The sequence below is a fragment of the Amphiprion ocellaris genome, chromosome 18 (assembly GCF_022539595.1).
Source record: "Amphiprion ocellaris isolate individual 3 ecotype Okinawa chromosome 18, ASM2253959v1, whole genome shotgun sequence".
Lineage (NCBI taxonomy): Eukaryota > Metazoa > Chordata > Actinopteri > Pomacentridae > Amphiprion > Amphiprion ocellaris.
In genome coordinates, this window is record NC_072783.1 from 28,712,793 (window position 1) to 28,725,440 (window position 12,648).

A 12,648-nucleotide genomic window follows, 5' to 3' on the forward strand; every position below is an offset into this window, starting at 1 on the left:
TCACAACCTCTTTAACAGTAAGTGAATTAAAGCTGCATGTGTGAGTGCGTCTTTGTGTTAAAAACAGGTTAGTGGTTGAATATTTGTCGTGTTTAAGTCTTAATGCATCACCAGAGTGGACCAGGGGATCCCACTGTGGATGATATTTCTGTTTCACGGGGGAAAATAGCACAAAACAATCTGCTTGGCCATCTGGAATGTTTCAATGTACTTGTTTGTTTGTGAAACTGCACATCTGTGTGCACGCGTGCGAACATGTACAAGCAAGCAGCCATTTGCTTCCAACACCTGAGGGCAATGATTTACCCCCCGGCTAAATTTGGCTTAAGCAGAGTGATTGTTCCTATTTTTTGCAGTGACACAAGATTATGCGTTTGCGTGGGATTGTTCTTTATCTCCTTCCAGAGCTTAAAAAAAACCCACAAGCAGTGTGATGAAGAAAACGAGAGCAGAACCACTCGATGCCATGTTGTTATTTCCCTTCTTGGCAAAGTCATTGCAATGGAGCTAAAATAATACACCAATTAATGGAGTGGTTGATTATACGGAAATTAATGTGCAACAGTTTTAATAATAGAGTTACTGCTTAATTCATTTCAGCTACATTAGCAGTGCAGCTGTAGGGTTGGCAATGATGGCCGGTCAATCAAACACTTTGGTCCAGACGGAAATATCTCAACAACTGTGGGATGGATTTGCTTTAACTTTTGGGCAGAGACTCGTGTTCCATTTAGGATAAGTTGTAATTACTTCATCAGTCAAAATTTTAATTTGTCCTACAGAGGTAGCAGCATTCTTATTAAGCTATACCTTTTGTTTAGTGCTGATTAGCAAATGTTGCTATTCCAGAATGTAATGTTAACCGTGGTAAAGGTTATACCCACACCCGCCTACAGTTGGCATGTTAGCTGATTACATTCCAAAGTAGTTTTTCTTCTTTGTTTATATTTCAAGTTGATCCCGAAAGTCCCACACCAATGACAGGTTCAGGCCGTGTACACATTAATACAGATATTTTCCTCCCTGTGTTAAAAAAAAGGCAGAAGTCCTGTCTCCACCAACATCGTTTTACAAAAAAAATCTCAGTACATATGCATGAAAAGTGTGCAGACACTCTAACAAGCATGCCAGGCCAGTTTACATCTATGAAACATCAAATACCAGAAAATACTGTGATTTCATCATTTCTGATTTCTGTGGACCCATTAATATTATACAAGCAGTTAGAGAGGCTTTTGTGTGCTGGTGAAGTGGTGCAACATGAATGCCAAGCTGAGTTGTAAACTTGCTACTGGGTGCAAGTGTTTTAGAAAATCTCAGTTTTTATCATCTTCAACAGTGTTTGCAAGTGAATGGGACTTCAAAATGTAGGGGAAAATATTGGTTTTGCCCCATATCTTTGTTGGTGTGAGAAAGGCATTATTCCACTAAATAATGATAATCACAAAAAAACTATTTTACTACAAAAAAAACAAATCATTAGTAGGTGCTTGCTTCCGGGCACAATTTCGGACAGACGTTTGGCTCAAATTTTGGTTAAAATCTTTACATCAGTCAATGCTGATGTAAAAATTTACCTCTAACAGTCATGCTTCTGTATTAGTTGTTGATTTTAATGAAGGAGTCGGTGATTCTGGGGAAAGATTGTTGATATTCAGCAAGCTTCAGTTACTATATTTAGATAGTTTTCATGTGCAAAATTTATTGTACTTTTTGCTCCCGCTGCCCCATTCTATCTGTCCTATGCATGAAGACAAATGTACACAAGTTTGAAAGCACAAACACAGCCATCAGTTTGAACCTCTTTGTTTGCTTTCCATTTACACTCAGGACTCTATACTAACACAGAATAGGAAGCTGGAAGAACATGAGGAAATATAAGCTATATTTGACAAAATGTGCATCTGATTAGTATCACTGACTCTAATTCCTCTGGTTTAGATATATCAGATGCTCCTGCGCCCGCTACATGCACGTCCATGTCAGTTGTCTGTAGTCGAGCTGCTGTGAATAATGAGTGCACTTGTCCATGATGACCCTGGCTGCTCTCACGTTTGGCTGCTGCGATCCTCATTAGTTTCTCGCCTGAAGCCTCCCAGAGTATCTTAACAGTATTTTTGGTCGCACCCTTTGGCTGCAACCCAAACACTGTCTGCAAGTGTCTCTTTAGCAAAGTCCTTAAAGCCAGGTCATGAAAGGGGGACGCTCTCTAGAAGGTCGACCGGTTTGGTTTCCCTACAAACGAGTCCGTGCCGCCTTCAAAGCCTTCAGAAAGAAGGACGCCGAGCAGTTTTTTTCAACAAGTCGTGCTCTCCAGTTTGAGCTTTGTTAAATTTGCAAGAGTTCCGTGGTCATAAAAATCCAATTTCAGAAACACCACCCTTTCTTGTTTTGTGTGTGCGACTGCGTTTTGGTTTGTGAATGTGCCGCCTTCATCGCTGCACTGAGAGAGAGCAGAGGAAGCTTTAGCCCTCGTGGACGTGGGGCACATATATTTTTAATCTGCTCAATTTTACATACTGTTTAAATGGCTGCTGCATTTTTAATGGCAAGCTGTCCCACTGACACGGCAACCATTATCCAGCCGTTGCTATTGTGTCACTTGTACTGGGTGGTTGATGCTTGTTTGCCAGCCTTATTTTCACTAAATCCCCTCTTCCTTGTGATGTTAAAAGCGGAGATCTGGATGAAAGTGAACTGATAATAGAGCGCTGCTGTCAGCCGTCCTCCACCCTCGCAGCGTTAGGGTGCACTTTTATGGCCGCTGACACTGTGTAAGCAGGAAGGGCATTAAAGATGCAGAAGGGTTGAGCCTCGGTGGTCACTGATCAGTGCTACTTTACAGCAGAATTAAAATGAAAAATGGACCCCCTGCAAGCTTTGTTTGTATGGAGATAATGGTGCAAATAATAATGATGCAGGAAAACCAATACATTTAGATAGATTCCTGTCTCACGGCAAAGTGGGTGAACAAACTTTCCTGTGAACGAACCATAATGAATATTACATGTCAGTATTTCCATAATTACATGTGAAATTTTCACCTGATGCAGGGGATTTATAATGCAAGGACTGGACTGGATTAGAAAGTTGTTGGTCGAGTAACACTTTCCCTTCCCATTCCAGGTAAATGCCCTTTGATTAGATGGTAAGATTGAAAAGCGACCCTAACCCTAACCCGACCAGTCCAGAGTCATGCAGCTAACTTTGCTAAAAACTACAAATCCCTACCTGGCTGATGCTCAGGGCTGCTGGCTGCTTACAGGAGGGGGAGGCTATAAATGCCTTTTAGAGGAAAAACACCTGGTAATGAGCTTAAATCGATCTTTATTGTAGAAGAAGATATCCTAGCACAGTGGCTTGGTGGTCAGCATTTTCGCCTTGCAGCTAGAAGATCCCTGGTTCGCGTCCCGGCTTTCCCGGGATCTTTCTGCATGGAGTTTGCATGTTCTCCCTGTGCATGCGTGGGTTTTCTCCGGGTACTCCAGCTTCCTCCCACAGTTCAAAAACATGCTGGTTAATTGGTAACTTTAAATTGTCTGTAGGTGTGAATGTGAGAGTGATTATTTGTCTCTATGTAACCCTTTAATAGACTGGTGACTGCTGCCTTCGCCCTAAGTCAGCTGGGATCGACCCCCCGCGACCCTGATGAGGATAGATATAGTATAGTATAAGATATATACAGTATAGATAATGGATTGACGGATGGATGGAATGGTTAAACACAGCCACATGTGACTTACAACAATAAAAGCAATATAATACATGGAGAATTCTGGGTTTTGTGAGTGGTCATCTGGGAACTTATTATTGTTTATGTGCTATCAAGTGACAAAGTTTTCCTTAAAATCTTATAAACATTCACCAGTCAGATGAGTAGATGATTGCGTGCATTCAGTTTGGCCACATAATGGCCTACATGATTTTGATGATAAACTCTCAGTGTTATTTAGGTGAAAATGCACATATCTGCGGTTTTCACATATATGCCAGTAGCCAAGAGAAGCCGACAATGCAAAATAAAGGTGAAAAATGTAGTTTTTATGGATATGTGGTTAGTTTGAACTCATTACCGACATTTTCTAGAATCATAGCCCTCCCCTACTTACAGTATGTTCACCTTCAGTATGTCAATCATCACAATACAAGGGCTCATTTCATCTACCTAGTGACCTTCCACTTGGTAGATGAAATTTTTAATAGATTTTTTTCTTCATACATTCGAGTGATGCTTTCCATTTATCCCTCTTCGCTGAGCTCAAACTAAGAATTATGTCTCATCAGACTCCTGTAAATTGCAACTTATTTGTTTCTCTTTTTTTGTTGTTCTCCTTCATTTGCTGCACTTTTGAATCCACTTTACATTCCTACCCGGCTGCTGCATTTTTCTTTCCTTGGCACTTGTCTCCTACATGGTCATAGGAAGGTTTTTGAAGGACTCATTCCTGGTTGTGATTATGCCAGAAACTGCATTATACTCTTCTTACTGTAAGTGGATCTGGCCAATATTTGGTAAATGTCAAAAACATGGCCTCTTCTGTCTTATTTAGCTTGACAACAGTAGATTTAAACAAACTCGGCTGTACTCTGACTATAACATCTACATGCGGACACATTACCTGTGCATATAAAGATGAAATATAAAACCGGGTGCCCTAATGGGGAACATTTCAGAGCATTGCCTATGTTAGAGTGCAATGTTTTTATCTCTCTCTGTGGTCTTATATCTTAACAGTTCTGCAGTATTTGAGCCCATTTGTTTTGGCTCACACAAATCCCCTGAACCTAATGGGAAGCACCTGACAATCGCTGAGAAATTGTTGCCATTAGCTGCACTGCGCTCTGCGGTATCATTTGGATGTTGAGTGGAATGTTACTGAGCCAGGTGAGGACAAGACGAATGACTGTTTGCTAAATATGTTTGCTCACTTCAGCAAAGTGACATCTTTCACATTCTCTGTAGCATCAACAAACAGCAGCGACTGACCCAGTGCCCGAGGCTGCAGTCGCTTCGGCCTGCAAGTTTTTCCTCTAACTCCATTTTACTGGTTCTTCAAAGGGGCCGCGGCTGGTGTTCAGTATCAAATCTAATTAGGTCCTATTATGTCAGTACAGCTTGCTACCAGGCTTTTTTCTCTCCATGATAATAGACAACGTGACTTTGTACGAGGGTAATAAAGGAGCGTTTAATGCACTATATTTAGAATTAGACCACACTAGTGAGAATGATTATCCGTGAGTCTGACGAGCTATTATTAGACGCCTAAAGCTAGTGATTAAATTCCTATGCGGACATTGTCATACACTGTATACATGCATGATTGTTTATATTCCATCTGTGTGGACATCTTCCCACCCCTGATGGAGGTTTGGCCCAGTCTAGCCTCCGGCATGTGATGTGACCTCATGCTCCCTGCATGGCAAAATGGCAGCGATGCTGTGAAATGTCACTTTGCTGTTGTTCAGAGGCAGCGAGTTGCTGTGGGGCCTTATCCATGGTGGTGGGAAACAAAATGGAACAAAAGTCACACTTAAAGGTCAGATTGCAAAGCTCATGAATATGGACAATCCAGAAGAGCTGCATTCATTTTTAATATCAGGGGAATGTATTCATAATCAATAGATTCTGAGTATTTGTAAAAGAATGAAAACTGTATGCTTTGCATGTTTTGCTATTTTACAATAATTACAGCTTCTTTTAGAGCACCAGCTATTAATTGTTTGATTAATAATTAATGTGCCAATTATTTTCTTGGTTAACTGTTTGGCATATAAAATTGTAGAAAGTCATGATGGGATGTCTTTAAGACCTTGTTTTATTTGACCATTGCACATTCTGTATCTGTCCTGAGGTTTTTGAGGGCCCCTACACTCAAACATATTCAAATTGCTGTTATATAAGATATCCTCTATTCTAGATTGGAGAAATTAGCATAAAAAAGGGCATTTTTTGCCTAAAATGTGAGAATAAAGCTGTGAAGGATGAAGCGATCACAAAAAAATTCAATTCATTTAGTGTCAGTAAATCTATTAATTGTCGTAACGCTTGTACTTTATTTCTTTTTCAAAAAGAGCACATTGCATTCTGGTTTTGTTGCCCACTGCATGTGCATCTAAATAGCTGTAAGTAGACATTGATGCTTTATTTAGTGGATTTTCATCATGCAGTTCCTTAAGACTTCCTTCAAAATACTTCTGTTGCAGGTTTAAAGGAAATACTTTCATATAAGTCCAAATATTTTTTAATCAAAACATCAGGGTTACACTTTAAATTCAATGGCCATTGATTGAGTTGCACTTTACTTTTGCTGATGTCACAAATCCTGCAGATGTGTACATACTGGTGTGAGTAAGAAAACATGAAATAGTCTGTAGGTTCACAGTTCAATATCATGTTGTTATTGCTTCAGAAATAGTCATGAATTTATTTTTGCAGAGGTTGAGAGCCGTCATGAGTGAACGTGCTGCCTTCTCTTTATGCTTTGAAGTCATAACCTACATAGAAAACAAAGTTATGTGTGTTATGTAGGTCACGTTGTGTTTGTTGATAAGAATTGTTTCTCTACCTGTAAGCAAGAAGCCAGATTTTATTTTCACATAGAAGCTTCTTACACATGATTTCGAAATTAGAAATGGCAGATGGGAAACTGTTAGCCAGTTTAATCCAGACTAAAATATCCCAACGATATTGGATGAATTGTCATGAAACCATAGACTGTACAGAAGTTGCATCTAAGCGACTAAATGTTGGATAAATGCACATGCATTCTTTCAAATGGCCAGCAGGGGGCAACTCTTCTGTTTGTTAAAAAAAAAAAAAAAAAAGTGTAATTGTACAGTAAATCTATGAGAAAATGACCCTACTTCTCACTTAATTTATCACCATAGTACATATTTTCCGAATTAATTTATGGTCTCACTCACTAGTTTCAAGTCTCCTTCAATCCAGCATGATATTCATTTTGTAAATTATGATCCCATGTAAAAAGAAAATGACAATAAAGCAGTCTTAGGCATGCTGTGATTTACAAGTTGCTACCATATTGGTGTGACGTGTCTTTGAGTTCTCAGTGAGATCCACCCTTTAATTGTTGCCTATATGTCCAAGATGGTGACAGCTTTTAAATTCCACACATTGATAGAGATTAAAGTCATGGTTTTGCAGGTTATTTGGCTTCTGACACCTTATAAAAAGCAGTTTGTAGTTTCAGATGTCAATGAGTTGTTAATGACTCCACCTAACTGGATTTTCCCTTTAAACTTTTCACATGGTTTAAATTCAGTAAATGTTAAAAGGTCCAACGTTGCACCTCAAATCAGTCATTAGAAAGTTCAAAAACTGGAAACAGATTTGTGTATCAGAACTTAGTTGTTTCTTCTTTCCACTTCGATTTTTCTGCTGTCCCTGTACATGAAACTGTAGATAACGTGGTTTAAACTTGCTCCATGTGCAGCATCTACAACAATAGCTTGCTGCTGACACACTGATGATTTACTATTAAGAATCAAATGTTCTGCCAGAGCAACCAAACCAGTTCTTTTACTTTAATACTTAACTACCTTTTGCTCCTACATATTTATGCACTTTTACTTGTAACTGAGTAAATTTCCTTTTCTGTATTTGTATTTTTACTTAAGTAAAGGGTCTAAGTACTTCTTCCACTGCTGGTCTCAGCTTCAAGTGTTAATAGGCAAAAAGAAATGTTCTCGTCTTCCACAGACTAATTATTCCGAGCTGCAAACTACTGTGGCCTCTGCTCAAATAAACCGAAATGCAATTAGGGACAGAAGTAGAATGAATCAAAGAGTTCCCATTTATTAACTTCTCTAAGCATAATAATTCAGCATCAAGGCCAAGTCACGGTCAAATATAACACTTAGCAGAGCAAGTTTTTTTTTATTTCATCATTACATATACAACATAATATTCACCCTCTTAACTCCCTCCGTGACTTTCCTTCCCAGTGTCGATTATTAGAACAATTAATTGCACAACACTTCAGTATTATGTGATGAGTGGTTATTTAGTTTTCAATATTAAAAGCACTTGTGGTTTAAGAAAATTAGTGTAACTCAGCCCACGAGTTGTTGTTTTTTTTTTTGTCTGTCCAGATTTTCTATTCAATTTATCATATGAAGTGGAACAGCAGAGTTCATTCCCTGACATTTACAGATTTCTCAGAACAGTTTGCGTGCATCTTATTGTGCTTGATTTACTTAAACACTTGTAGACAGAATAGCATTTCAAAAAACAGGAAAAAACATAATAGGGGTCAACACCAGCACCGTTTCTGCTGCTTCCTGCAAGACGATCTTTGAAATCATGTTTTCCTTTCATCTCCAAACTCACTATTTTCGTCCTGTGTTTCGTTTGCGCAACCAGCCTGTTTTCCTCCTCTTTTTCCAGTAAAAGCATAAAAGAAAAAGAAAAGCTTTTGCGTCTAGAATTGCCTCCCCTGGTGAGAACACAGCCACAAAAAGAAAAACAAGCAGAGTTTTGCTAAAAATGCAGAAGCCGTCCCTCAAAGAGCTCCACAGGACAGCATTCATTCTTGTTTTCGTCACGTTGTCCTTTATGCAGTGCAAAGATCTGACAAGAATTCACCAATAAATTAAGTTCATGTGCAGGATGGTCTACGGCCATCGGCACGCACAGGTCAGGTCGCTGGTTTGGCTCTGGTGCACTACATGAGCACACAGCTTTTGGCTCGGTCCTTTCTAATGGGCGGCGGGCGCTCATGAATCTCAGTCCGAGGTGGCTGCTGGGAGACCCGCTTGAGGCCGCGACGTGAGCCGGCACGTTTGAGCTGCGGTCGGTGGATGTTGGACACGGACGACAGGGTGGTGACGTGAAATACATCACGGACGCTGTTCTCTGAATACTTCGAGGTGCACTCTGCGTAGGCCACGGCACCAATCTGCCTCGCCAAATTAGTGCCCTAGAAGAAAAAAAAAAACAGAAAAAGGGTCTGTTAGAAAATAGCAAAAAAACTAAAACTGGCATTCATTATTTTTTTTTGGCCACTCGAAGGCAGCACAAGAAGCTGTAAACAAAACATTGATATATTAGCTTCATTCTTGCTCTACTTTTGGTGCCCTGAAGGACTTATGTAGCTCTGACTTTAGCTGCTAAACACAATGTAGCATTAGAACACAGGAGTGATGGTTGCTGGAAATGTTCCTCTGTATCCCTATGGAGAGATTCCATTAAAAATCAGCTGTTTCCAGCTAGAATAGTCAGTTACCACATTAACAATGTCTAGACTGTATTTCTGGTTAATGTAATGTCATCTTCATTGAAAAAAAATGCTTTTCTTTCAAAAATAAAGACATTTCTAAGTGACCAGAACTTTTGAATGGTAGTGTATGTTGTAAAGCCTGCAGGTTAATGAAGGAGGTGAGACTGAACTAAAAAAGTAAGACTGTGAGCTATAGAACCAGAATGAAGAGGTAGTAGGATGGTGCAATGTCGTAATTCTTAGAGATTCATCACTACAAGTGCTGCTGCTTTGGTCACACATGCAGCTGTGAAGTAATTACAACTATGCTGCAAAATTATAGCAGCACAACCAGGCTTTACAGTGCAAGAATAACTCTGGCAACGTCAAGAGTCTTCTCAAGACACCAATTTCACCAGTCAGAATTCACAGTTAAAAACAGAGATTTGGTGAGTCATGTTCTAGTTTTAAATCACAAACTTCACTATCTGGAGCAATAAGTTTTTGCAAAATAAGGCGTGCGGTCTATGAAGAAGTGAGGAAATATATACTGTGTCAGTGCGACGACTCTGAGGCATTTTATTTGGCATGTTGGAAAGTTAATTTTCTTTTACTTTATTTGTGCAACAACTTCAATACAATTTGCCTGTCCAAACAAATTGCTTGGGATTTTTCCTAATCTAATTTAATCTGCTTAATTCCGCATCTCCATATGTCAGTTTGAAGTTGGGGTAAGCAACTGGTAACTTTTTCGTAAAGTTGCGACATCAGTCTTACTAAGTTGGACCTATTGTGTCGCTTTTCAACACAGCACAATTCTGAACTGTAGTTGCATTATCTGTTAGGTGTGCACAAGCAGCAGTTTTTCAGTTGTGTGAAGTGATTCAAGGTTTTCTTGCACGTTTCAGCACCAATATTGGTCCAAAAACATCACAGAGTGCCAAAGACACATTCTTGCAAGCCAAAATGAACACCGCTCTCATTCTTTTTTCCCTACAATTCTAATAAACAGACTGATGAAGCCAGCAATATCGCTTATCACATGTCTAAAAAGAGATTAAAAGGAAGTTCTTGTCATGAAAAATTTTGCTTGCATTACTGACATCATCATTTGCAAACCAAATTTTAAATTTCAAAGCACACGCTCTTCAAGTCAGAAAGAAATAAATGTAGTAATTTTACCTGTTTTTGCTATACTGTTATATAGTGCAGCTTTAAAATTCAAATATTTATCCAACCATATGTCTCAGTTTGTGTTTGTTTGAAGTCCAGATGCAACTGACTCACCTATAGAGCTGCTCAGAGCCGATACTGTTTTATTTTATCATGTATTATTAAATGTCCTTCAGTCATGTTTATTCTCTGGATTCCTGTTGGAAGTTTCAGTTTAATTCAAACAAAAGAAGCAGCTACGAAACATAATATTTGGCATTTGGTGAATTGTTTTTCTGATTTTTAACAGCCACTGCATACAAGCATATACAGTGGACGCTTTTAAAAATTTGAAACGTGTTATTGGAGGCATTCATGCTGTTTCATTATCCCTTCCTTGCTTTTATGAATATCGGACCATTATGCTTGGTCATTTACAGTAAAAACTCCCACTTAATAGAAGCCTACACTCTCAGAAGCCTGATAGTTAGCTGGCGTGTGCGGAAAATATCACTGCTCTGAAATATTCAAGGTCTGTTTGTGCAACTGGAGTCCAGCACAAAGGTGTAAAGTCTTAAATATGATGGTCGAAACGGCATATGGGGCTTTCATTTTCCTCACCTGCTTATCTCAACATGCGAGGGGGAATCTAGACTTTTTTAGCTTTTATAAACAGCACTTCTGCTGTATCATCTCCAGATCGACTCACTTTATTTCTCCCTTTTTTTGATTGTGCAATTTCTTCGGCAATGGAAAGTCTACACTGTGTGACAGCGTAGGTGTGCAGCCATCAGTGTCACAGATAAACCATATTGCAGAAGCATCAAGCTGCCATCCGGGGCAACGTTACTCCGTCTGAATGAAAAATATTAAAGGCTTGAGCTGTACTCACGCAGGGAGGCAGCATTATTTCTGTATTAATGAAAACCCTGCGACACTTTTAGAAGTGTTTATTCTGATGCCTGTAAGCCGATTACAGCAGTCATCACGCAGCGTGTGCAGTTTGTTCTGGTGGCTGCACTCACCCTGAAGGTTCAAGTCAGTGGGTCAAGTGGCTGGAAGGTAAAGAGGCCAGTTAGCGGCTGTTTGCAGCGCAGCTCTTTGAAGGTGGCTCATTAGGAAAAGCAGCACACTTCTAAGTACTGAAAACTGAAACCATTTCAAACCTGTGCTTGGTTTTCTGTTGTTTTCTGACCACAGTGCTGCCACTTATTTCACCACAGAAATAGTCTGCTTGTGTTTATGTTGCTGAAAACTAAGGATTATCTTGTAGAACACTAAAAAGCAGATGGATGTACTGGTCGATCAGTCTAAAAACAGATAATATTCCACTGAAAAATATAATTTCGGTGGTCATGGTCATATTTACCGTAGCAGTCTCATTACCCACTGAAAATGTGTGTCTCACTGCATTTGTGAAGTTATTTGAGGTTATAAAATGACCATTTGTGACGCATGGATGTCATTCCTGCATATAATTCAGTATGAATACATTAAAAAGACAAAAGACTTGATTTTGCTGCATCATTTAAAGTGCCTTGCATGGCTGCTTTCATATTATTTTTATATATATATATATATATATATATATATATATATATATATATATATATATATATATACATATATACATATATACATATATATATATATATATATATATATATATATATATATATACATATATACATATATACATATATACATATATATACATATATATATATATACATATATACATATATACATATATACATATATACATATATATATATATATATATATATATATATATATATATATATATATATATATATACCAATTTGTTATTATTATGTTATGCAAGGCTAAATATCAGCTCTTATATATTGTAGATTAATATTGAAGACATCAAAACTATAAAAGAATACATATGGAATTGTGTTGTTTTGAGATCATCAAAGGCTTCCGCAAAGTTGAATCCAGACAAATTTCTTGCCGAGACACTAATCTGAGATTGGATGAATCAATTCCGACGCCATTACTGAAGGACAACAGAGGTTGTTACGTTTGCTTTGTCGGAGGTATGGGAAAATATTAATTTGTTGACAAAAGGCTGCCAAGAAGTGGGAATTCACATTTACATGAAAATAGGCTATTAAAATTCATGCATGCCACTGTTCATTGCTCTAAGACACAAACAAAACAATTGTATTATCGCACATCCTGCTGTTTGTCTCCCTCTTTGTTTGGTTCCAGCTCCTTTATACTCCTTGTGTTTCCATATTTGTGGAAGTTA

At 38.5% G+C, this 12,648-nt stretch overlaps 1 protein-coding gene across 1 annotated transcript in view; it reads right to left on the reverse strand.

Annotated features, from left to right (window-relative positions):
* Positions 1-7,791: 7,791 nt before the first annotated feature.
* The window catches only part of LOC111567299 (rho-related GTP-binding protein RhoN-like), a 40,094-nt gene continuing 35,237 nt past the window's right edge, over positions 7,792-12,648 (reverse strand). The window contains exon 5 of the mRNA XM_023268307.3: positions 7,792-8,939. Within this exon, the coding sequence (XP_023124075.1) occupies positions 8,685-8,939 (255 nt within the window). The 3' untranslated portion in view covers positions 7,792-8,684. The remainder of the gene's footprint in view (positions 8,940-12,648) is intronic.